The sequence below is a fragment of the Coregonus clupeaformis genome, chromosome 27 (assembly GCF_020615455.1).
Source record: "Coregonus clupeaformis isolate EN_2021a chromosome 27, ASM2061545v1, whole genome shotgun sequence".
In the NCBI taxonomy this organism is placed as follows: Eukaryota; Metazoa; Chordata; class Actinopteri; order Salmoniformes; family Salmonidae; genus Coregonus; species Coregonus clupeaformis.
This window is the reverse complement of record NC_059218.1, coordinates 43941109-43968502: the sequence shown is the minus strand read 5'-3', so window position 1 is coordinate 43968502 and position 27394 is coordinate 43941109. Positions and strand designations below refer to the sequence as shown.

Sequence of the window (27394 nt, the reverse complement as noted above, 5' to 3'; positions counted from 1 at the left end):
TTTTGGTCTAAACTCCACTCGCCGTGTTTGGAGGAAGAAGAAGGATGAGTACAACCCCAAGAACACCATCCCAACCGTGAAGCATGGAGGTGGAAACATCATTCTTTGGGGATGCTTTTCTGCAAAGGGGACAGGACGACTGCACCGTATTGAGGGGAGGATGGATGGGGCCATGTATCGCAAGATCTTGGCCAACAACCTTCTTCCCTCAGTAAGAGCATTGAAGATGGGTCGTGGCTGGGTCTTCCAGCATGACAACGACCCCGAAACACACAGCCAGGGCAACTAAGGAGTGGCTCCGTAAGAAGCATCTCAAGGTCTTGGAGTGGCCTAGCCAGTCTCCAGACCTGAACCCAATAGAAAATCTTTGGAGGGAGCTGAAAGTCCATATTGCCCAGCGACAGCCCCGAAACCTGAAGGATCTGGAGAAGGTCTGTATGGAGGAGTGGGCCAAAATCCCTGCTGCAGTGTGTGCAAACCTGGTCAAGACCTACAGGAAACGTATGATCTCTGTAATTGCAAACAAAGGTTTCTGTACCAAATATTAAGTTCTGCTTTTCTGACGTATCAAATACTTATGTCATGCAATAAAATGCAAATTAATTACTTAAAAACCATACAATGTGATTTTCTGGATTTTTGTTTTAGATTCCGTCTCTCACAGTTGAAGTGTACCTATGATAAAAATTACAGACCTCTACATGCTTTGTAAGTAGGAAAACCTGCAAAATCGGCAGTGTATCTAATACTTGTTCTCCCCACTGTAGCTACTGTAGTAGGTCAAATCTGTGTGCTGGAAAACCTTGGTAGAGCATGGGTGTGGTGCTTATGTGAATTTCCTTTATTTTTCGGGCTTCAGACCAATCCCTACTTCTCACTTAAAACGTTGTTTTTTTTTGTTTTTAATAGAAACAAAATGGCACCCTATTTCCACTGTACTCTGGTCAAAAGTAGTACACTGTAAAGGGAATAGGGTGTTATTTAGAACACCACCATATGTAGAGATATATATCCATCTACAGCTCTGGTCACATCGCTCTCAGGGTGCAGGCAAGGCCTGCTGTCTGATGAATCATTTTCAGTTGGAGTAATATAGATCCACACCCTTCCATACGGATCAAATTAGTGACGCGTGTCACTGTAAGAATGTGGCACGTTCACTCTAATTTTGTCTCACCACAAGTATTTACAGTAGTATTTACAGTTAGCTACTGTATAAATACTGTAGTAAAAAAAAACAATAGCTTTCTCTTTCAGAAAACCTAGAAATACTAAAAGATCAACATTTCCATAACCGGTACTGGGGGTCTGAACACATAGTTCAGAGCTTCTGCACTTTTCTATAACCTGTAGGGAACATAATATGGTCTATACTTGGCATGTAGGTTTCTCACTTATGGGTGGCACAAATTGCGATATGGGGGAGGGGAATGGGCAGAGTATATGCTAATTAAATACTGTAGTATTTACTATAGTATTCTACAGTATACAACAACGTTCTATAGTAAGTACTACACATGATCGAGGGATACCACACTGTGTAGTATAGTATTCTACAGTATACTACAGTTAACTATATAATTCTACAGTAAGTACTGTAGTATTATATAGTAAACTGCAGTATTTTTCATGTAGGTCTCTCTCTCTCTCTCTCTCTCTCTCTCTCTCTCTCTCTCTCTCTCTCTCTCTCTCTCTCCTTCTGTCTCTCTCTCCCTGTCTCCCCCCTCTCTCTTTCTCTCCCTCTCCTTCTGTCTCTCTCTCCCTGTCTCTCCCCCCTCTCTCTTTCTCTATCTCTCCTTCTGTCTCTCTCTCCCTGTCTCCCTCTCTCTCCTTCTGTCTCTCTCTCCCTGTCTCCCCCCTCTCTCTTTCTCTCTCTCTCCTTCTGTCTCTCTCACCCTGTCTCTCCCCCCCTCTCTTTTTCTCTCTTTCCATCTCTATCCCCCTTTCCTCACCAGTAGAGGTATGGTTTGTCCTTGTCTACGTTGATGTTGTTGAGGGGATCTTGTCTGAACCAGGTGTTGAGAGTGAAGCCGTTCTGGTAAGGCCACTTAGCGATGGGTGGCAACGCTATGGCCTGGGGGAGGAGACAGAACACATCATCAGCCAATCACAATCACAGACTGAAACCTATCAAGTCACAGAAAGGATTATATCACGTCAAAGTAAAAACAACCTTTCTAAACAACCTTTCTAAAAGTATATGTACTTGAGAGGGTGAAAATAATTCAACCCAGATCATTATTGTAAAAGAGAATTTGTTCTCAAAGTTTTAGATAAAACAGGTGTGTCTGTGTGTCTCACCGCTGCACTGCGACCAGGGAAGTTGAAGAAGGTGTCTGGACCGTGTCTCTGAGGCATCTGGTTCAACACAGACAACAACTTGATAGAATGTCTTGGCTGGAGAAGGAGAGGAGAGGAGAGGAGAGGAGAGGAGAGGAGAGGAGAGGAGAGGAGAGGAGAGGAGAGGAGAGGAGAGGAGAGGAGAGGAGAGGAGAGGAGAGGAGAGGAGGAGGAGAGGAGAGGAGAGGAGAGGAGAGGAGAGGAGAGGAGAGGAGAGGAGAGGAGAGGAGAGGAGAGGAGGGAAAAGGAGAAAGTTAGATTAATCAGGAGGAAGTGACTCTCCTAACCATCACAGACACTGAGGGAGGATAGGAGGAAACCAAAGTGAGACATCATCACCGCTACCACTACCCTATTGGATCAATAACCCATCAATCACCTCTGCCCTCCACTCCCGGCAACGGCTGATCAATACCCCGTCAACCCGAGAGGACATGGAGGAGAGGGGGGAGCGATGAAGGGGTGAGATGGAGGGTGAGAAAAGGAGTTCCAGGGGTAAGGGCTGCATACAGAAAGTCATGGTCTGGGGAGGGGGAGAAGGAGGGGTGAGGAGGGATGGAGAGAGATAAAGGTGATGACAGATGGAGAGAGAGAGAGGTGAGGAGAGATGGAGAGAGAGAGGTGAGGAGAGGTGGAGAGAGAGAGGTGAGGAGAGGTGGAGAGAGAGAGGTGAGGAGAGGTAGAGAGAGAGAGAGGTGAGGAGAGAGTGGAGAGAGAGAGGTGAGGAGAGATGGAGAGAGAGGTGAGGAGAGATGGAGAGAGAGAGAGGTGAGGAGAGGTGGAGAGAGAGAGGTGAGGAGAGGTGGAGAGAGAGAGGTGAGGAGAGGTGGAGAGAGAGGTGAGGAGAGGTGGAGAGAGAGGTGAGGAGAGGTGAGAGAGAGGTGAGGAGAGGTGGAGAGAGAGAGGTGAGGAGAGGTGGAGAGAGAGAGAGGTGAGGAGAGGTGGAGAGAGAGAGGTGAGGAGAGGTGGAGAGAGAGGTGAGGAGAGGTGGAGAGAGAGAGGTATGGAGAGGTGGAGATATGGAGGGGGCAATGTGAAGAATGATGGATGGATTGAGAGGGAGGGATGGAAGGGGATCATGCAGGGAAAGAAGATGATTATGATAATCATGACGGTTAGTGGCAACCGGATCTGGAAAGGAGGAGAGGGATGGAGATATGGAGAGATGGAGGAGGGGAGGAGGGGAGGAGGGGAGGAAAGGGGGAGGAGAGGAGGATGAGAGGAGGAGGAATGTTGGTGTAGACACCAGATGATTGTCTGGGGTTGGTTATGTGCCACAGGGGGGGGGGAGTATTGACCTGAGGAGTCAGCACAAATTGCCCCTGTATCTCTCTCTCCATCCCTCATACTGCTCTATACCTCCTCCCCCTGTATCCCTCCTCCCCCTGTATCCCTCCTCCCCCTGTATCTCTCCTCCCCCTGTATCCTCCTCCCCCTGTATCCCTCCTCCCCCTGTATCCCTCCTCCCCCTGTATCCTCCTCCCCCTGTATCCCTCCTCCCCCTGTATCCCTCCTCCCCCTGTATCCTCCTCCCCCTGTATCCCTCCTCCCCCTGTATCCCTCCTCCCCCTGTATCCCTCCTCCCCCTGTATATCTCCCCCCCCTGTATCCCTCCTCCCCCTGTATCCCTCCTCCCCCCTGTATCCCTCCTCCCCCCTGTATCCCTCCTCCCCCTGTATCTCTCCTCCCCCTGTATCTCTCCTCCCCCTGTATCCTCCTCCCCCCTGTATCCCCCTCCCCCTGTATCCCTCCTCCCCCTGTATCCCTCCTCCCCCTGTATCCCTCCTCTCCTACCTATCAGCAGCATCTCTGTTTGTGATGTCTAACCCACCCTGTCTCCCCATCCTGTCTAACCCACCCTGTCTCCCCATCCTGTTTAACCCACCCTGTCTCCCCATCCTGTCTAACCCACCCTGTCTCCCCATCCTGTCTAACCCACCCTGTCTCCCCATCCTGTCTAACCCACCCTGTCTCCCCATCCTGTCTAACCCACCCTGTCTCCCCATCCTGTCTCCCCCACGCTGTCTAACCCACCCTGTCTAACATACCCTGTCTCCCCCATCCTGTCTCCCCCACGCTGTCTAACCCACCATGTCTCCCCATCCTGTCTAACCCACCCTGTCTAACCCACCCTGTCTCCCCCATCCTGTCTCCCCCACGCTGTCTAACCCACCCTGTCTCCCCATCCTGTCTAATCTATCCTGTCTAACCCAACCTGTCTCTCCCATCCCGTCTAACCCACCCTGTCTAACCCATCCTGTCTAACCCATCCTGTCTAATCCAACCTGTCTAACCCATCCTGTCTAACCCACCCTGTATAACCCATCCTGTCTAATCCAACCTGTCTAACCTATCCTGTCTAACCCATCCTGTCTAATCCAACCTGTCTAACCCATCCTGTCTAACCCAACCTGTCTAACCCATCCTGTCTCCCCCATCCTGTCTAATCCAACCTGTCTAACCTATCCTGTCTAACCCATCCTGTCTAACCCAACCTGTCTAACCCATCCTGTCTCCCCCATCCTGTCTAACCTACCCTGTCTAACCCATCCTGTCTAACCCATCCTGTCTAACCCAACCTGTCTAACCCATCCTGTCTCCCCCATCCTGTCTAACCCATCCTGTCTAACCCAACCTGTCTAACCCATCCTGTCTCCCCCATCCTGTCTAACCCCTCCTGTCTAACCCACCATGTCTAACCCATCCTGTCTCCCCCAGGTATACTCACCCAGATACCGTTGTCTCCCCTCAGCATACTGAAGAGAAGCTTCAGCTCCTTCACTGTGATACTGTAGCTCGCCATCACCCCCAGCATATCCACTAGCAGATCTAGAGAGAGAGGCAGAGAGAGAGAGAGAGAGAGACAGAGAGAGATGAGAGAGACACAGATAGAGTGAGACAGAGAGAGATGAGAGAGAGAGCAGAGAGAGAGAGAGAGAGAGAGAGAGAGAGAGAGAGAGAGAGAGAGAGAGAGAGAGAGAGAGAGAGAGAGAGAGAGAGAGAGAGAGAGAGTGAGAGAAAGGAGAGGTGAGACAACGCTTGAGTGTGCTGATGATGAGTCAGCGTTTGGCAGACAGGGTTTTTGCTGACTGTGTTAGAGTAATGGTGGGTAGCCTATCACATGCCTGGAGATGAGAGAAGGGAAGGGGACAGGCTGTTATACTGGGATGAGTCCGAAATGGCACCCTTTAACCTATAGTGTGGACTACTTTGTTCAAAAGGACGCAGACCTGGTCATATTAGCACTAGAACAAATAGCAAACAGACAATAGACAGCTGAGTGGAACAGACTAGTCATAAACTAGCCATGCCTTGAAGATAGACCAGTCGACCTCAATCTAAGGGTTGGCGACCACCGTTTTAGTGAACCTGACAAGAGATAAGTCTTGACTCTTTGTCCGTCTGTCCGTCTGTCTGCCCGTCTGTCTACAGCCTTCTCCACTGTGACACTGACATTGAGACTAACTGCACTAGTGACTGTCTGTCTCTGTGCAACCAATGTGAATGAAGCTGTCAATGTCCTAAGACAATTAAATATTCTATTGTATTTACTTTGTGTGTGTGTGTGTGTGTGTGTGTGTGTGTGTCACCATAGATCAGTGTAAAGACAGCAGAGAGAGAGAATGAGCTTACACAGGCCATTCTCACTAACACTGCTGTAAATGAATAGAGACCTCCCACGCAACATCATTACTGACACACACACACACACACACACACACACACACACACAGGCCATGAACACATGACTAGAAGAAGACAGGATAGGATGACACAGAGAGGGGAGGTGCAGTCAAGCACAACACACAGCTCCAACTGTTATAGTAAAGTGTGTGTGTGTGCACGTGCGCGTACACGTGTATGTATGTGTGTGTGTGTGTGTGAGTGTGTGTGAACCTGTGTGTGTGTGTGGTGTGTGTAAACCTACCTGCGATCATGTCGTCCACAGAGCTCATCTTGGACAGGACCTGTTGTATAAGGCCCACCTCTGTGCTGGTCTGAAGGTTCCTCACACTCTTCCTCAGGATGGCTGTGAACATGGACCACACCTGGTGACACAACAACACGCAGCTTCATCACCTGGTGACACAACAACACGCAGCTTCATCACCTGGTGACACAACTACACACAGCTTCATCACCTGGTGACACAACAACACGCAGCTTCATCACCTGGTGACACAACTACACGCAGCTTCATCACCTGGTGACACAACTACACGCAGCTTCATCACTTGGTGACACAACAACACACAGCTTCATCACCTGGTGACACAACAACACACAGCTTCATCACCTGGTGACACAACAACACACAGCTTCATCACCTGGTGACACAACTACACACAGCTTCATCACCTGGTGACACAACTACACACAGCTTCATCACCTGGTGACACAACAACACGCAGCTTCATCACCTGGTGACACAACAACACACAGCTTCATCACCTGGTGACACAACAACACACAGCTTCATCACCTGGTGACACAACAACACACAGCTTCATCACCTGGTGACACAACAACACACAGCTTCATCACCTGGTGACACAACAACACGCAGCTTCATCACCTGGTGACACAACAACACACAGCTTCATCACCTGGTGACACAACAACACGCACAGCTTTACAGTCTGGAATATATAGTGAATCAATCGTTTTAGGGATGGTTCCCCGGACACAGATTAACCATAGTCCTGGACTCAAAAACTGAATGGAGATTCTTTAGGTCCTCTCTTTTTACTTTCATGGTCTCAGTTTGATTCTTTAAAAATGAACAAAATGAACAAACACAACCTCTGAATTGTCAACGTTGATGTTGACCTTTTATTGTCTCAATTTTATTTTTGTTAAATTTGATTATTAAGATCTCATCATTGTTTTCATTCTACTTTTCTCTTAGCAAACCTCTCTTTCAATTTGTCTATTTTCTCAGATTAACAAGTATGTACAGTACAGTTTCATTTGACATGTTAGTCATTTAGCAGACGCTCTTATCCAGAGCCACTCACTTTAGTGCATTCTTCTTAAGATAGCTAGGTGAGACAACCACATATCACAGTAAGTACATTTTTCCTCAATGAAGTAACTATCAGCAAAGTCAGTACTAGTAGGAAAAGACAAGTGCATTTTTGGGGGATCTATTTAAAATACTCTTCAAAGAGGTAGGGTTTCAAATGTTTTCAGAATATGGCAGGGACTCTGCTGTCCTAGCTTCAGGAGGAAGCTGGTTCCACCACTGGGGTGCCAGGACAGAGAAGAGCTTGGACTGGGCTGAGCGGGAGCTGCCCTCCCGTAGGGGTGGGAGGGCCAAAAGACCAGAGGTGGTAGGATTTGACCATAACCCTGAAGGTAGGGAGGGGCAGTTCCCCTTGCTGCCCTATAGGCAAGCACCAGGGTCTTGAAGAAGAAGTTACGCTGGTTAAAAAGTTATCTTTTTAAAATCTTGTCTGCAACGAGACATAGAGAATTTGCATTAGGGACAGAAAAACACATGCTCTTTACCATTACCACAACCTATTAATCTATAAAGCATGCAGTGCAGCATTATATTGTATTAAAGGTTGTGTATAAATCAAGTATATCTTAATACAAAAAAACTAAGTTTTAAGTGAAATATTAGCTTTTGTCTGAAGCTGAAAAAGACAGTACATTTTAAAGCTAATTTGACCTATGCACTAAAAAGGCTTTTCAGCATACACAGCTTGACTATTGCTAGAGTACTGTAGCTGTATTGATCTACTGTACTTCAACAAGGATGAAAACGTATCTCAAACAGCCTAATACAGTCTCTTAGAGTAGGTTTACTCCATTAATGTAATTGGTAATGTAAACTTGTTTTTTCATGTAAGACATGATTTGATTTCACTCATTTAAACATTAAAGGTAATTAATAACTTCACCATGCTCAAAGGGATATTCAATGTCTGCTTTTTTGTTTTTACCCATCTACCAATAGGTGTCCTTCTTTGCGAGACATTGGAAAACCTCCCTTGTCTTTGTGGTTGAATCTGTGTTTGAAATTCACTGCTCGACTGAGGGACCTTACAGGCAATTGTACAGTATGTGTGGGGTACAGAGATGAGGTAGTCATAAAAAAATAATATTAAACACTATTATTGCACACACAAGAAAATATTGTAACTTGAAAAGTTTACACACTATATCTGTCAAGTTTTCATCCAATACGTTGTGTATATAATATGGAAATTTATGAGAGTAAGTATGTCCATGCAACTTATTATGTGACTTGTTAAGCTAATTCTTACTCCTGAACGTATTTAGGCTTGCCATAACAAAGGGGTTGAATACTTATTGGTGTCATGACTGTCCTGTCTGAGGATCCAAGGCCTCAGATCAGCTTGGCAATGGCTGACAATAACCAGACCCTCTCTCACCCACAGAAGAGGGGAGGGGGGACTGGGCCGGTTTTGACACCTCACACCCGGTTGTAAATTAGGCAGTAGGGGTATCTCTTTCTACCCCTCCAGTATGGGGGATTGGAATGTCCCTTTGTCTCCAGAATACTTTTGCCGCCAAAACTCTAACGTCCAAAAAGTGAATACTGGAACAATATTTCTAAGATAAGAATGTGGGGAATGGTCAGTGGGGACCTAAAGAATAATCATGTCATATTGTTTATTATGTTGTGATGTCATTAAGAATGGTATCAAGAAAATAGTGTAACTTGAAAAGTATACACACTATATCTGTCAAGTTTTCATCCAATACGTTGTGTATATAATATGGACATTTATGAGAGTATTTATGTTAAGATAGGAATGTGATTTTAGTTTTCTAACGAGATCATAGTTTTTGATGATGCTTTGCACCAGTAAGTAGCCACACCCCGAGTGAGTTCATGAGAGCGTGTCAGAATGACGGAACGCCCTTTTTACCAAGAGTGCATAAAGGATTGAAAGACAAATTAACATCAGAACAGAAAGACGTGAGGCGGTCGCTACACGTCTGAAAATGGTTGGAACGTTGAACCTCAACGCGAGGTGAAGAAGATCCTCCCACACTAGAACCGGACATCGCCAAACTCTGACTAACCACACGAGGTGGAGAGCAGAACTCCCCTCTCAGACAATCACTGGTACAGCTAAGTATCTCTTCTGAGGAAAAATTCCAATACAAGCCAGGACAACTAAGAAGAAGGACAATGTGACCTCTTCTGGACAATCAGAGCCTTACAAGGGAGCTGAGTGAAGACCCAACCAAACCCCCTTTCAAGAAGGCTTGGGTCAACAGAGATAAACGCCGAACGAAGGCATTCAAACACATAAATACATTCAAGATTTCTTACTCCAAACGGGCGGTGGTTCGTGTGCAAAGTAAATGATTACGGTGAGCGTAGTTTCCAAATGTACGATAAGTGTCTCTCTTTTTCTCTCTTCCCCTCCTCCTCCCTCTTTTGATAAACAAGCTGTCATGTTGTTGTTAGTCAGCTAGGGACCTTTTTCCTCATGTATTAAGTGTGTATGTTATTCTGTGTTATTATTTAGTTAGCTAGTAAATAAATAATTTAACATATTTGTGTAGTGCTGAATCATAAGTAAAGCTGGGGTTTTTGCAGATCCAAGAAGGTTACGACCGTTCAGAATGATATGATAAGAGGTTATGAATTGATACGTTGACTGTTTTATGGATGTGATAGGTAAAGGTAATTCGGGAGATGGTAACTCTTTAAACAACTTCTTTGTGGTGCCCCAATTTACTAATGAGTTAATTGTTACATGATTAATTTAATCGGGTAACAATTAAATATAGTTAGTTGATTCGATAAATAACAGTCATCAGATGAATGAAAGTCACATCACGCCATTGGGTAGCTCAATCTTTTATACGTTAGCAATGAAGTTAGGTAAGTTGGAAGCTTGTGTAGCAGGGCTTTGTAAACAAAAAGGGAGTAATGAAGTGACCTACGGGACTTTAATGAGGACCAGCCAACCTTTTGATACAGGATGCAGTGGTGAGTATTCAAACTGTCACCAGTGATAAAACAAATGGCGCTATGGTAGACGGCATCCAAAGGTTTAAGAGAAGTGGCTGCTGTAATCTGGTAAATGGTGTCACCATAATCAAGAACTGGCAGGAAAGTTGACTGTACAATCTGCTTCCTGCTATTTAGGGAGAGGCAAGCTCTATTTAAAAAAAAAATAAGACCACTTTAAATCTTAGCTTTTTAACTAGCTCATGTCTATGTTTTACAAAAAAACATTACATCTTTGTCAATACAAATGCCCACATATTTGTAGGCAGGAACCCGATCCATGGGAGAACCATCCAATGAATAAATATGTAGTCCACCTGAAACATTATTGCAAGAACTAGAGAACAACATGTATTTAGTCTTGCCCACATTAAGTACAAGTTTTAAACCAACCAGGGCTTTCTGTAAGGCAACAAGGTCGCAGCTATAACATAGCCTAGTCAACAGTAGGGGCAATGGCATACATACATAACAGTATTGTCTGAAAACAGATGAATATCACAAGTTATAACAGACAGACCAATATTATTTATATAAATAGTAAAGAGAACAGGTCCCATTACCAACCCTTGCGGTACACCTTTTATAATACTGTATAAAGGAAAATAGACTTAAACACCATAAGATATCACACATTGAGTCCTGTCTGACAGATAACTTTCAAACCACTTGCAAGAAGCCTGATCCAGGCCTATTTCAGTCAACCTTTGAATAAGAATGTGATGGTCAATGGAAAGGTCTATAAATAAGACAGCACAAAGATTTTTATGATCCAAGCAATTTAACACATTATCTATAACAAGCGTAGCAGCTAAAACTGTGCTATCTCCAGATCTAAAACAAAATTGGTGCATATTTAGAATAGAGTGATAGGTAAAAAAAAAAAAAAAAAGTTTTTAGCTTTCAGTTAGTCAGGGATTCTAAAACTTTGGAAAGGCAAGATCATTTGGAAATTGGACGGTGGTTATCTAAGTCAGAAGGATCTCCTCCTTCATGTAGGGGGAGGACATGTGCCGCTTTCCAGATCTTAGGGATAACACCAGAAACAATAGCCAAGTTTAAAAACATAGGTTAATGGTTCTGCAATAAGTGGGGCAGAGAGTTGCAGTAAGAAGGGATCAAGTGAATCAGTCCCAATGTTTTTTTGTTGTTGTTTTTTTATCAATCCTTAGCAAAGCACATCATAGACATCAAAGGGTTGACTATCGTCGCGTCTATAATACATCATACTATAGTAATAAGTGTGTTATGTAGCCTGGCAAGTGAATTGGCAGTATAAATAAAGTACACTACATGACCAGAAGTATGTGGACACCTGCTCGTCGAACATCTCATTCCAAAACCATGGGCATTAATATGTGTTCGTTCGGGTTGAGGTCAGGGCTCTATGCAGGCCAGTCAAGTTCTTCCACACCCATCTCGACAAAATCATTTCTGTATGGACCTCAATTTGTGCACGGGGGCATTGTCATGCTGACACAGGAAAGGGCTTTCCTCAAACTGTTGCCACAAAATTGCCACAGAATCGTCTAGAATGTCATTTTATGCTGTAGCGTTAAGATTTCCCTTCACTGGAACTAAGGGGCCTAGCCCGAACCATGATAAACAGCCCCAGACCATTATTCCTCCTCCACCAAACTTTACAGTTGGCACTATGCATTCGGGCAGGTAGCGTTCTCCTGGCATCCGCCGAAAACCAAGAATAATCCGCCGGACTGCCAGATGGTGAAACGTGATTCATGAATCCAGAAAAAGCGTTTCCACTGCTCCAGAGTCCAATGGTGGCGAGCTTTAACCCACTCCAGCCGACGCTTGGCATTGCGCATGGTGATCTTAGGATTGTGTGCGGCTGCTCGGCCATGGAAACCCATTTCATGGAGCTCCCAACGAACAGTTATTTAGCAGACGTTGCTTCCGGAGGCAGTTTGGAACTCGGAAGTGAGTGTTGCAACCGAGGACAGACAATTTTAACGTGCTACGCACTTCAGCACTCGGCGGTCCCGTTCTGTGAGCTTGTGTGGCCTACCACTTCGCGGCTGAGCCGTTGTTGCTCCTAGACGTTTCCACTTCACAATAACAGCACTTACAGTTGCCTCTAACAGGGCAGAAATTTGACAAACTGACTTGTTGGAAAGGTGGGATCCTATGACAGTCCCACTTTGAAAGTCACTGAGCTCTTCAATAAGGCCATTCTACTGCCAATGTTTGTCTATGGAGATTGCATGGCGGTGTGCTCGATTTTATTTACCTGTCCGCAACGGGTATGGCTGAAATAGCCTAATCCACACATTTGAAGGGGTGTCCACATACTTTTATATATATATATAGTGTATACCGTATATAAAGTATATTATAGTATATCGTTTGTATAGTAAAAATATAGTATTTCTTACCTCAGCTTGGCAGGTGACTTCGCAGTGAGACAGCAGGTCGACCATACAGCCGATACTCTCACTGTCCTGAATGATGAAGTTCATCTCTAGGTCAAACTCACCTCCCACCAGCTGGAGACAGACACAGAGAGAGAGAGAGAGAGAGAGAGAGAGAGAGAGAGAGAGAGAGAGAGAGAGAGAGAGAGAGAGAGAGAGAGAGAGAGAGAGGGAGGGATAGAGGGATGGAGGAGGGAGGTAAGAGAAATTGAGAGGGAAAATGGGGAAGAAAAAATAAAATAATCATTTAGTGAAGTGGAGAAGAGGAGAGCTGTTTAAAAGTAGCATACTATGTAGGGAATAGGATGTCATTTGGGACGCAGGGTCTGATAGATGCTGATTACTGTTTGAAGAGCCCTTCAAATGCTGCAGGCCACACAGAACACAGTGGCAAATAGATAATACACCTCTCGCTCCTTTATTCTCTCTCTCTCTCTCTCTCTCTCTCTCTGTCTCTCTCTCCTTCCTCTCTCTCTCTCTCTCTCTCTCTCTCTCTCTCTCTCTCTCTCTCTCTCTCTCTCTCTCTCTCTCTCTCTCTCTCTCTCTCTCTCTCTCTCTCTCGCTCTCTCTCTCTCTCTCTCTCTCTCTCTCTCTCTCTCTCTCTCTCTCTCTCTCTCTCTCTCTCTCAATAGGAGAATAAGACACATCAACAGCCCCCTCGATAGCCTCCTGACACGCATACACGTACCTGTACACGGTCACACACACACACACACACAAAGAGAGAGTGAAAAACAAAGCTTTACAAACTATAATAGCATTCTAGGTCTGCTTCCCAGGATACACAGAAACAATGACAATATGATTGTTGGAATCTCTCTTAATTACGTTTCTTACAGAACCCTAAATCAGTGGTTCAGAGCTACCACAATATTGTGAAACGTCTGGGGGCCCCCCGAGGAGAGGTTTGGGAACCACTGCCCTAAAAGGCTACAGGCAGCCAGAACGAACATAGCAGCTTCAGTCCATTAGACTAGAGTAGGGAATGTGCTTTAAAACAGTCAGATCAGGACAGGAACAGAAATAGGACATGGTGCTAGCTGGGAGACCACACACTGGCAATGAACACACACACACACACACACACACACACACACACACACACATACGATACAGTACACATACACACACACACACACACACACATACGATACAGTACACATACACACACACACACACACACACACACACACACACACACACATACGATACAGTACACATGCGCACACACACACACACACACACACACACACATACGATACAGTACACATGCGCACACACACACACACACACACATACGATACAGTACACATGCGCACACACACACACACACATACACACACACACACACACACACACACACACACACACACACACACACACACACACACACACACACAAGCACAAGCACAATACAAGACACACACACAACCACACACACACATTGTAAATGACCAGCAAACACTGTACTATACAGGACATTGTTTTGGTGGTCATGGTAACCTAATCAAGCTATCAAGACTTACACTACATCACCAAAAGTATGTGGACACCTGCTCGTCGAACATCTAATTCTAAAATCATGGGCATTAATATGGAGTTTGTCCCCCTTTGCTGCTATAACAGCCTCCACTCTTCTGGAAAGGCTTTCCACTAGATGTTGGAACATTGCTGCAGGGACTTGCTTCCATTCAGCCACAAGAGCGTTAGTGAGGTCGGGCACTGATGTTGGGCGATTAGGCCTGGCTCGCAGTCGGCGTTTCCAATTCATCCCAAAGGTGTTCGATTGGGTTGAGGTCAGTGCTCTGTCCAGGTTCTTCTACACCGATCTCGACAAACCATTTCTGTATGGACCTCGCTTTGTGCACGGGGGCATTGTCATACTGAAACAAGAAAGGGTCTTCACCAAACCATTTGCTCAAAGTTGGAAGCACAGAATCGTCTAGAATGTCATTGTATGCTGTAGCGTTAAGATTTCCCTTCACTGGAACTAAGGGGCCTGAATCAGAAAAACAGCCTCAGAACATTATTCCTCCTCCACCAAACATTACAGTTGGCGCTATGCATTGGAGGAGGTAGTGTTCTCCTGGCATCCACCAAACCCAGATTTGTCAGTCGGACTGCCAGATGGTGAAATGTGATTCATCACTCCAGAGAACGCATTTCCACTGCTCCAGAGTCCAATGGCGGCCAGCTTTACACCTCTCCAGCCAACGCTTGGCATTATGCATGATGATCTTAGGCTTGTATGGGGCTGTTCGGCCATGAAAACCCATTTTCTTCTTGCTTCCAGAGGTAGATTGGAACTCGGTAGAACGTTGCAACAAAGGACAGCCGACTTTTATGCGCTACGCGCTTCAGCACTCAGCGGTCCCGTTCTGTGAGTTTGTGTGGCCCTACCACATACATTTGACACACTGACTTGTTGGAAAGGTGGCATCCTATGACGGTGCCACGTTGAAAGTCACTGAGCTCTTCAGTACGGCCATTCTACTGCCAATGTTTGTCTATGGAGATTGCATGGCGGTGTGCTCGATTCTATACACCTGTCAGCAACGGGTTTGGCTGAAATAGTCGAATACACTAATTTGAAGGGATGTCCACATACTTTTGGATATATAGTGTATTACTGCACCTTCCTCCTCTGTGGACTATAAGGTTTTGTTGTTTATAAAGAATAATGCTAATATTTGCTGTGAGACCAAGGAGTCCGCTTACACTGTACTTTGATTATAAAGGTTTATTTATATCACAAGATTTCAGCATAAGTTTACAGACGTCTGCAGGCATCTGGAGAACAGCGACCCAAAATAATATGTTTGTTCTGACCTCCTTTGTCTCAACCAAGTATTTATAATCTTAACCATGATATGGGTGGTTTCCCTAGAGACCAATCCCATGACTCCACACAACAGACTTCCTCAGTTTTATGGGGTGCCCCTATAAAACTGCTCCCCAGATGCTTCCCTAAGCTGAATCAACATCCTCCAAGATACCATTTGAAAACGTTAGCAAAGTCATAAATTCCTCAGATACCACAGTTTCTAGAAATATTCACCCAATGAGACCGAAATGTTTTATAACATAACCGGAGAGCGACCGATAATCGGCCGAGCCGATATTTCGGGCGATATTGGCCTTTTCTACTCTATCGGCTATCGGTCTTTATCTATCGGCTTTCCTGATAGTCCCTCTACATTACAAAGCTGCTGCTATGGCAACCACCACTCACTGCCTGAGCCACGAGCACAAAGCCGAGGAATGTCTAGCTGGGATAATCAGCAGCACCAAGCTAGCTCATTCTCCGTCAGAAAGGTGCAGTATTGAGAAATGGATGAATTGACACAGTGACCAAAATCTAACTCCTGTTGCAAATATTAGTTTAGTTCATTCATTAATGACAAGGCTTGTGTCGACGTGCCCGGACATGCATGCAATAAGCAAATTAGCTAAGTATATAGCTATGTGACCTGTTGGCAAATATTACAATAACTAATCCTTTCATCTGTGGTGTTAGCTAGCTACCTATATTAGCTACCATGCTAGCTAGCTGGCTAGATAAACATGCTGCTAAGATACCAGATAGGAGTTAATAGTCAACATAGCTAGCTAACGTTAGCTTGTTATCATTTTGAACACGCACCATTGTCGGCAACGAGCCCATCTGACTTGTGGTATAATGTTAGCTATTTACTGGTGTGCTGATCTGACCAGCCACAATCATATCCGTAAATTGACAATTGATAGTTGGATTATATTGTCCTAATAGGGAAAGAAGGAAGTGTTTTAAAATACCTAAATAAAGGTTGGCAATAGGTTTAGCTACCTAAGAATCTCCCTGCATGTTATATGGACCAAGAAAGCTGTAGATCAGCGCGTGTGTGCGTTCTCACTTCTCAAACTATGGGCAGATTTGAGTCATTCAGACAGAACATGCATTGTCGTTTCATCTATTTTCCTACCCTCGTTCTCCTTGTTAGATATTATGCACATTTATGGCTTAGCAGCAAATGACATCGCCATTGAGCTAGTTGTCATAGTAGCAGTGAACAGTACCAAGTGATGTCAGCGATTGGAGAGAGATGTGAAAAGAAGCGGCTTTACAGCCTCACTCTAACCAATCGCAGTAGTAGGATCAAGTTTCAACCTGCCCATTTCTTGACAGATAGTTGAACTAGCCAATCGAATTTCGTCCTGGCAGCTGAGTTGTTTAGAGATGCGTCCTGACAGCTGAAAAAGTTGTTTAAAAAAAATCCTATCACGGAAAATGACTAAAATACAAGTTTCATAAGCATCCGTGATCACAAATCATGATGTTACGTTGCACCCATTTGCGTTGAATAGATGTTATTTTATATTGTCAAACTAAAAGCAGTGCCTATAAGGTGTCCTTCCATACAGGCGCGACCTGCTGGAGTGGTGCCTCTATGCAAATGTTGTTGATCAGTAGGCTAATGGAAGTCCCAAATGGAAGTCAAACAGATTGTTTGTTATCTGGAGCACCACAGACTCCACTGATCAGCCAAAACAAGCACCACAGACTCCACTGATCAGCCAAAACAAGCTCATTAACTCAATGCATGTACACACTCCTATTGAATATGCATTCACCTGTATCGTGAATAGGCCTATGCCATCTTAATTTACCCAGTTAATCAAGAGATGTACCATTCAAATACATGTATTACTGTTATGTAGTTATGTAGTTAGATTAGTAAAAACAAAGTAAAATGTTTTGATTTTAAAATGGATGCATTAATTGCACACATGGTTGTCTCTGGGAAATTTTGTCAGCAACATTTTCAAATTTAAAACATTGAATATTGGCTTAAAATAACGGCCATCGACCTCCTTGACCCCAAAAATCGGTATCAGCATCGGCCCTAAAAAATCCATATCGGTCGTTCTCTAAACATAACAGCTTTAAATGTTGTGTAAATGTTACAGGAAGGTTGAAGTTAAACCAATGACATTAATATGTATTTTTTTTATAAACCTTACACAAAAGCTAAAGTTAGCCTTACACAATTAACCTTATACAATTTATATATTATGTCAACGTTACAGGACGGTTGAAAAATGACCCAATGCGACTGAGATGTTTTAGTTAACCTTATGCAATATAAATGTACAGCATGATTGAAATTATGCCTTATTGGGATTGAAATGTTGTACATTTACATCACATTTACGTCATTTAGCAGACGCTCTTATCCAGAGCGACTTACAAATAGGTGCATTCACCTTATAGCCAGTGGGATAACCACTTTACAATGTTTTTATTTTATACTTTTTGTATTTTTTATTTTTTTTATTTTTTTTGTACAAACGTCCGTGGAATGTTGAGGAAAGTATTAGCCCCCTGTGTGTCTGGGTAATTGGTTAATCCCAGAGGAGAGAAAGGAAAACTCAATACTGGTAGAATTAATTCTGTCTCTCTCTCCTTTTATTCTATCCCTCGTTCAGGGTTTAATCTCTACTAATGGGCTCAGAGAACACAGGATCAATTCACTCAGAGAGAGAGAGAGAGAGGGAGAGAGAGAGAGAGAGAGAGAGAGAGAGAGAGAGAGAGAGAGAGAGAGAGAGAGAGAGAGAGAGAGAGAGAGAGAGAGAGAGAGAGAGAGAGAGAGACAGAGACAGAGAGACAGAGAGACAGAGAGAGAGAGAGAGAGAGAGAGAGAGAGAGAGAGAGAGAGAGAGAGAGAGAGAGAGAGAGAGAGAGAGAGAGAGAGAGAGAGAGAGAGAGAGAGAGAGAGAGAGAGAGAGAGAGAGAGGGTGTGAAGGACATAGAAGGAGAGAGAAAACTGCCTCCTAGGTATATGGGTAACGTAAACATAGAGAGGATAGACAGGACAGTAAGGTGACTCAACTGCAGGGATGGTTAAAGCATCTCAACTCCTTCATTTCTACGGCTCTGTTTCTATACTTCTCTCCCCTGTCTCCCTGTCTCCCTGTCTCCCTGTCTCCCTGTCCCCATGTCTCCATGTCTCCCTGTCTCCTTGTCTCCATGTCTACCTGTCTCCATGTCTCCAGTTCTCCCTGTCTCCGTTCTCCCTGTCTCCATGTCTCCATGTCTCCATGTCTCCCATGTCTCCCTGTCTCCTGTCTCCCTGTCTCCATGTCTCCATGTCTCCCTGTCTCCATGTCTCCCTGTCTCCCTGTCTCCATGTCTCCCTGTCTCCATGTCTCCCTGTCTCCATGTCTCCATGTCTCCCTGTCTCCCTGTCTCCATGTCTCCCTGTCTCCATGTCTCCATGTCTCCCTGTCTCCCTGTCTCCCTGTCTCCCTGTCTCCATGTCTCCCTGTCTCCATGTCTCCATGTCTCCCTGTCTCCATGTCTCCATGTCTCCCTGTCTCCATGTCTCCATGTCTCCATGTCTACCTGTCTCCCTGTCTCCAGTTCTCCATGTCTCCCTGTCTCCATGTCTCCCTGTCTCCATGTCTCCATGTCTCCCTGTCTCCATGTCTCCCTGTCTCCATGTCTCCCTGTCTCCATGTCTCCCTGTCTCCATGTCTCCCTGTCTCCATGTCTCCATGTCTCCCTGTCTCCATGTCTCCCTGTCTCCCTGTCTCCATGTCTCCCTGTCTCCATGTCTCCCTGTCTCCATGTCTCCATGTCTCCCTGTCTCCCTGTCTCCATGTCTCCCTGTCTCCATGTCTCCATGTCTCCATGTCTACCTGTCTCCCTGTCTCCAGTTCTCCATGTCTCCCTGTCTCCATGTCTCCATGTCTCCATGTCTCCATGTCTCCCTGTCTCCCTGTCTCCCTGTCTCCATGTCTCCTTGTCTCCATGTCTACCTGTCTCCATGTCTCCAGTTCTCCCTGTCTCCAGTTCTCCCTGACTCCATGTCTCCATGTCTCCCTGTCTCCATGTCTCCCTGTCTCCATGTCTCCATGTCTCCCTGTCTCCATGTCTCCCTGTCTCCATGTCTCCCTGTCTCCAGTTCTCCATGTCTCCCTGTCTCCATGTCTACCTGTCTCCCTGTCTCCATGTCTCCCTGTCTCCATGTCTCCATGTCTCCATGTCTACCTGTCTCCCTGTCTCAGTTCTCCATGTCTCCCTGTCTCCATGTCTCCCATGTCTCCATGTCTCCATGTCTCCCTGTCTCCATGTCTCCCTGTCTCCAGTTCTCCATGTCTCCCTGTCTCCATGTCTCCATGTCTCCATGTCTCCCTGTCTCCATGTCTCCCTGTCTCCAGTTCTCCATGTCTCCCTGTCTCCATGTCTCCCTGTCTCCATGTCTCCCTGTCTCCATGTCTCCCTGTCTCCATGTCTCCCTGTCTCCATGTCTCCATGTCTCCCTGTCTCCATGTCTCCAGTTCTCCCTGTCTCCATGTCTCCCTGTCTCCAGTTCTCCATGTCTCCCTGTCTCCATGTCTCCAGTTCTCCCTGTCTCCAGTTCTCCCTGTCTCCATGTCTCCCTGTCTCCATGTCTCCCTGTCTCCATGTCTCCCTGTCTCCCTGTCTCCCTGTCTCCATGTCTCCCTGTCTCCCTGTCTCCATGTCTCAGTTCTCCCTGTCTCCATGTCTCCCTGTCTCCAGTTCTCCCTGTCTCCAGTTCTCCCTGTCTCCAGTTCTCCCTGTCTCCAGTTCTCCCTGTCTCCATGTCTCCCTGTCTCCCTGTCTCCTGTCTCCATGTCTCCCTGTCTCCCTGTCTCCATGTCTCCATGTCTCCCTGTCTCCCTGTCTCCAGTTCTCCATGTCTCCCTGTCTCCATGTCTCCAGTTCTCCCTGTCTCCATGTCTCCCTGTCTCCCTGTCTCCCTGTCTCCATGTCTCCCTGTCTCCCTGTCTCCCTGTCTCCATGTCTCCCTGTCTCCCTGTCTCCCTGTCTCCCTGTCTCCATGTCTCCCTGTCTCCCTGTCTCCATACTCATCTGACATGTTAGGATGGGTGGAGGCCTTTCTCTAAACCCATAACTGTCACTGGATCATCTGCCAAGGAGGAGAGGAGAGAAGGATTACTGTTTGAAATAAAGGAGGAGAGGAGAGAAGGATGACTGTTTGAAGTAAAGAGGAGAGGAGAGAAGGATGACTGTTTGAAATAAAGGAGGAGAGGAGAGAAGGATGACTGTTTGAAATAAAGGAGGAGAGGAGAGAAGGATGACTGTTTGAAGTAAAGGAGGAGAGGAGAGAAGGATGACTGTTTGAAGTAAAGGAGGAGAGGAGAGAAGGATGACTGTTTGAAGTAAAGGAGGAGAGGAGAGAAGGATTACTGTTTGAAGTAAAGGAGGAGAGGAGAGAAGGATGACTGTTTGAAGTAAAGGAGGAGAGGAGAGAGAAGGATTACAGTTTGAAGTAAAGGAGGAGAGGAGAGAAGGATTACAGTTTGAAGTAAAGGAGGAGAGGAGAGAAGGATGACTGTTTGAAGTAAAGGCGGCAGGTAGCTTAGTGGGTAAGAGCGTTGTGCCAGTAACCGAAAGGTTGCTGGTTCTAATCCCCGAGCCAACTAGGTGAAAAATCTGTCGAAGTGCCCTTGAGCAAGGCACTTAACCCTAATTGCTCCTGTAAGTCGCTCTGGATAAGAGCGTCTGCTAAATGATTAAAATGTAAAATGTAAATGTAAAGGAGGAGAGGAGACAAGGATGACTGTTCGAAGGTCTGTACTCCCATAGAGTTACAGAGCATGTTAAAGGGGGCAATACATACAGGATTTAAAAAAACAACAACATTAGTTTTAAAATGGATGACCAATGTCTGACTGCTCCTGGATGACAGCAGCAGTAGCCGATGGGTAAGCCTCCCATGATGAATGTTAGCGCCAGCTGATGACCACTTTAGCTAATGTAGGGTGAGATAGCTACATTCCTAGCCTGCAGCCTCCCTCCCTCAGTGTGTGTGTGTGTGTTTATAATTTCTATATCCTGTTTAGCATGTCTGTCTATAGGCTTGAGAGTTGCCAGGCAACCTATGAACAAGGGTTTGAAAGACTACTTTATATAATCTCTCTCTCAAATTAATTCAATTTCAATTTAAGGGGCTTTATTGGCATGGGAAACATATGTTCTACATTGCCAAAGCAAGTGAAGTAGATAATAAACAAAAGTGAAATGAACAATAAAAATGAACAGTAAACATTACACTCACAAAAGTTCCAAAATAAAAATATTATGTGCAAATAGTTAAAGTACAAAAGGGAAAATAAATAAACATAAATATGGGTTGTATTTACAATGGTGTTTGTTCTTCACTGGTTGCCCTTTTCTTGTGGCAACAGGTCACAAATATTGCTGCTGTGATGGAACACTGGGGTTTTTCACCCAGTAGATAAGGGAGTTTATCAAAATTGGGTTTGTTTTTGAATTCTTTGTGGATCTGTGTAATCTGAGGGAAATATGTGTCTCTAATATGGTCATTCATTCGGCAGGAGGTTAGGAAGTGCAGCTCAGTTTCCACCTAATTTTGTGGGCAGTGTGCACATAGCCTGTCTTCTCTTGAGAGCCAGGTCTGCCTACGACAGCCTTTCTCAATAGCAAGGCTATGCATAGTCAAAGCTTTCCTTAGGTTTAAGTCAGTCACAGTGGCCAGGTATTCTGCCACTGTGTACTCACTGTTTAGGGCCAAATAGCATTCTAGTTTGCTCTGTTTTTTTGTTAATTCTTTCCAATGTCAAGTAATTCTCTTTTTGTTTTCTCATGATTTGGTTGGGTCTAATTGTGTTGCTGTCCTGGAGCTCTGTGGGGTCTGTTTGTGTTAGTGAACAGATAACCAGGACCAGCTTGCTTATGGGAGAGGTTCATCTCTCTGTAGGTGAGGGCTTTGTTCTGGAAGGTTTGGGAATCACTTCCTTTTAGGTGGTTGTAGAATTTAACGGCTCTTTTCTGGATTTTGATCATTAGCGGGTATCGGCCTAATTCTGCTCTGCATGCATTATTTGGTGTTTTACGTTGTACACAAAGGACATTTTTGCAGAATTCTGCATGCAGAGTCTCAATTTGGTGTTTGTCCCATTTTGTTAATTCCTGGTTGGTGAGCGGACCCCAGACCTCACAACCATATAGGGCAATGGGTTCTATAACTGATTCAAGTATTTTTAGCCAGATCCTAATTGGTATGTCGAATTTTAAGTTCCTTTTGATGGCATAGAAGGCCCTTCTTGCCTTGTCTCTCAGATCATTCACAGCTTTGTGGAAGTCACCTGTGGCGCTGATGTTTAGGCCGAGGTATGTATAGTTTTTTGTGTGTTCTAGGGCAACGGTGTCTAGATGGAATTTGTATTTGTGGTCCTGGCAACTGGACCTTTTTTGGAACACCAATATTTTTGTCTTACTGAGATTTACTGTCAGGGCCCAGGTCTGACAGAATCTATGCAGAAGATCTAGGTGCTGCTGTAGGCCCTCCTTGGTTGGGGACAGAAGCACCAGATCATCAGCAAACAGTAGACATTTGACTTCAGATTCTAGTAGGGTGAGGCCAGGTACTGCAGACTGTTCTAGTGCCCGCGCCAAATTGTTGATATATATGTTGAAGAGGGTGGGGCTTAGGCTGCATCCCTGTCTCACCCCACGGCCCTGTGGAAAGAAATGTGTGTGTTTATTTGCAAATTTTTACCGCACACTTGTTGTTTGTGTACATGGATTTTTCCCCAACACCACTTTCCATCAATTTGTATAGCAGACCCTCATGCCAAATTGAGTCCAAAGCTTTTTTGAAATCAACATAGCATGAGAAGACGTTGCCTTTGTTTTGGTTCGTTTGTTTGTCAATTAGGGTGTGCAGGGTGAATACGTGGTCTGTTGTACGGTAATTTGGTAAAAAGACAAATTTGGCGTTAGCTCAATACATTGTTTTCACTGAGGAAATGTACGAGTCTGCTGTTAATGATAATGCAGAGGATTTTCCCAAGGTTGCTGTTGACACAGTTATTGGGGTCAAATTTGTCTCCACTTCTGTGGATTGGGGTGATCAGTCCTTGGTTCCAAATATTGGGGAAGATGCCAGAGCTAAGGATAATGTTAAAGAGTTTAAGTATAGCCAATTGGAATTTGTGGTCTGCATATTTTATTATTTCATTGAGGATACCATCAACACCACAGGCCTTTTGGGGTTGTTTTCTCTCTCTCTCGCTCTCTTTCTCTCTCTCTCTTTGACAAATACACTATATTTACAAAAGTATATGGACACCCCTTCAAATTTGTATATTAGGCTATTTCAGCCATACCCGTTGCTGACAGGTGTAGAAAATCGGGCACACAGCCATGCAATCTCCATAGACAAACATTGGCAGTAGAATGTCTTTACTGAAGAGCTAAGTGACTTTCAACGTGGCACCGTCATAGGATGCCACCTTTCCAAAAAGTCAGTTCGTCAAAATTCTGCCCTGCTAGAGCTGCCCCGGTCAACTGTAAGTGCTGTTATTGTGAAGTGGAAATATCTAGGCGCAACAACGGTTCAGCCGCTAAGTGGCATACAAGCTCAAAGAACAGGACCGCAGAGTGCAACACTCACTACCGAGTTCCAAACTGCCTCTGGAAGCAACGTCAGCACAATAACTGTTCGTCGGGAGCTTCATGAAATGTGTTTCCAAGGCCGAGCAGCCGCACACAAGCCTAAGATCACCAATGGCAATGACAACCGTCGGCTGGAGTGGTGTAAAGCTCTCCACCATTGGAGCAGTGGAAACGCATTCTATGGAGTGATGACGGCAGTCCGAAGGACGAATCTGGGTTTGGCGGATGCCCGGTGAACGTTACCTGCCTCAATGCACAGTGCAAACTGTAAAGTTTGGTGGAGGAGGAATAATGGTCTGGGACTGTTTTTCATGGTTCGGGCTAGGCCCCTTAGTTCCAGTGAAGGGAAATCTTAACGCTACAGCATACAATGACATTCTAGGTGATTCTGTGCTTTCAACTTTGAGCAACCGGTTTGGTGAAGGCCCTTTTCTGTTTCAGCATGACAATACCCCTGTGCACAAAGCGAGGTCCATACAGAAATGGTTTGTCGAGATCGGTGCGGAAGAACTTGACTGGCCTGCGCAGAGCCCTGACCTCAACCCCAACGAACACCTTTGGTATGAATTTGAACGCCGACTGCGAGCCAGGCCTAATCTCCCAACATCAGTGCCCGACCTCACTAATGCTCTTCTGGCTGAATGGAAGCAAGTCCCCGCAGCAATGTTCCAACATCTAGTGGAAAGCCTTCCCAGAAGAGTGGAGGCCGTTATAGCAGCAAAGGGGGGACCAACTCCATATTAATGCCCATGATTTTGGAATTAGATGTTCGACGAACATGTGTCCACATACTTTTGGTCATGTAGTGTATGTCTATATCTACAGTATACATCATATTATGTTATTGATTTGGAGGAAATCATCATTATCTAATCTATTTCTAATCTATACATCCCATATACAGTGGGGTCATAAATTATTGACAGCCTTGATAGAGTTGAGAAATAATAACAGTATAAAATAAATCATTCAAATACTGAGCTATGCTAATAAAATTGGGAAATTATATTATTTTATATTAATCAAATGTATGCGTATAAAATGTATACCTAAAAATGTATGCGCACATGACTGTAAATCGCTTTGGATAAAAGCGTCTGCTAAATGGCATATTATTAATAAACTGCTAAAAAGTTTAGTATTTGGTCCCATATTCGTAGCACACAATGATTACATCAAGCTTGTGACTCCAAACACTTGTTGGATGCATTTTGCTGTTTGTTTTGGTTGTGTTTCAGATTATTTTAGAAATAGAAATTAACGGTAAATAATGTATTGTGTCGCCAATTTTTAAGTCGCTCTGGATAAGAGCGTCTGCTAAATGACTTAAATGTAAATGTAAATGTGTCATTTTGGAGTAACCTTTATTGTTAATAAGAATATAATATGTTTCTAAACACTTCTACATTAATGTGGATACTATTATGATAATCCTGAATGAATCGTGAATAATGATGACTGAGAAAGTTACAGACGCACAAATATTCAAAGTATGCGGCATGCGATTCACAACGGAGCCTCGGACGCAAGGGAGCGCTGCGATGCCACTCCGTTGCGGATGGTCCCTATTGAAATGAATGACTTCCGGTGCAGCGTAACATCTCTATATGGTCACTGTTGGCCAGACGCGATAGAACACATCAAGTTGTTATTGTCTCAGCTTATGTATGTTTCATGAAGATGCACACACACACACATCAAAGGACAGGCATGTACACATCATAGAATGTATGATGACGCAAACAATGGCAACACAAGCGGGAGAGAGAGAGAGAGAGAGAGAGAGAGAGAGAGAGAGAGAGAGAGAGAGAGAGAGAGAGAGGGAGAGGGAGAGAGGAGAGGGAGAGAGAGAGAGAGAGAGAGAGAGAGAGAGAGAGAGAGAGAGAGAGAGAGAGAGAGAGAGAGAGAGAGAGACGTAAAATGTTATGGTGGTTGAATTACAATGTTTTAATTATTTTATTTTGTGGTTCGGTTCTTATTTTCCCTTCCCATTTGAAGTGTTGTATAGTCAGATCAGATCCCTCAGGACTATCCCCAGATCAGATCCCTCAGGACTATCGCCAGATCAGATCCCTCAGAACTATAGTCAGATCAATTCCCTCAGGACTATCGTCAGATCAGTTCCCTCAGGACTATCGTCAGATTAGTTCCCTCAGGACTATAATCAGATCAGTTCCCTAAGGACTATTGTCAGATCAGTTCCCTCAGGACTATTGTCAGATTAGTTCCCTCAGGACTATAATCAGATCAGTTCCCTCAGGACTATCGTCAGATCAGTTCCCTCAGGACTATCGTCAGATCAGTTCCCTCAGGACTATCGTCAGATCAGTTCCCTAATGACTATTGTCAGATCAGTTCCCTCAGGACTATAATCAGATCAGTTCCCTAAGGACTATTGTCAGATCAGTTCCCTCAGGACTATAATCAGATCAGTTCCCTCAGGACTATCGTCAGATCAGTTCCCTCAGGACTATTGTCAGATTAGTTCCCTCAGGACTATAATCAGATCAGTTCCCTCAGGACTATAATCAGATCAGTTCCCTCAGGACTATCGTCAGATCAGTTCCCTCAGGACTATCGTCAGATCAGTTCCCTCAGGACTATCGTCAGATCAGTTCCCTAATGACTATTGTCAGATCAGTTCCCTCAGGACTATAATCAGATCAGTTCCCTAAGGGCTATTGTCAGATCAGTTCCCTCAGGACTATAATCAGATTAGTTCCCTAATGACTATCGTCAGATCAGTTCCCTCAGGACTATCGTCAGATCAGTTCCCTAAGGACTATCGTCAGATCAGTTCCCTAAGGACTATCGTCAGATCAGTTCCCTCAGGACTATAATCAGATCAGTTCCCTCAGGACTATAATCAGATCAGTTCCCTCAGGACTATCGTCAGATTAGTTCCCTCAGGACTATTGTCAGATTAGTTCCCTCAGGACTATAATCAGATCAGTTCCCTCAGGACTATTGTCAGATTAGTTCCCTCAGGACTATAATCAGATTAGTTCCCTCAGGACTATAATCAGATCAGTTCCCTCAGGACTATAATCAGATTAGTTCCCTCAGGACTATAATCAGATCAGTTCCCTCAGGACTATAATCAGATCAGTTCCCTCAGGACTATCGTCAGCTCGGTCCCCTCCCTTCTGAGCTGTATTGGAAAGGTCTATGGAA

General features: G+C 44.8%; 1 protein-coding gene across 1 annotated transcript in view; it reads right to left on the bottom strand.

The window, feature by feature from the left end:
- nbeaa (neurobeachin a) overlaps positions 1–27394 on the bottom strand; it is a 231892-nt gene that overhangs the window by 137177 nt on the left and 67321 nt on the right. The window contains exons 2-6 of the mRNA XM_041851474.2: positions 12736–12846; positions 6269–6389; positions 5069–5169; positions 2302–2397; positions 1953–2074 (exon numbers count right to left, since the gene is read on the bottom strand). Coding sequence (XP_041707408.2) covers positions 1953–2074; positions 2302–2397; positions 5069–5169; positions 6269–6389; positions 12736–12846 — 551 coding nt within the window. The remainder of the gene's footprint in view (positions 1–1952; positions 2075–2301; positions 2398–5068; positions 5170–6268; positions 6390–12735; positions 12847–27394) is intronic.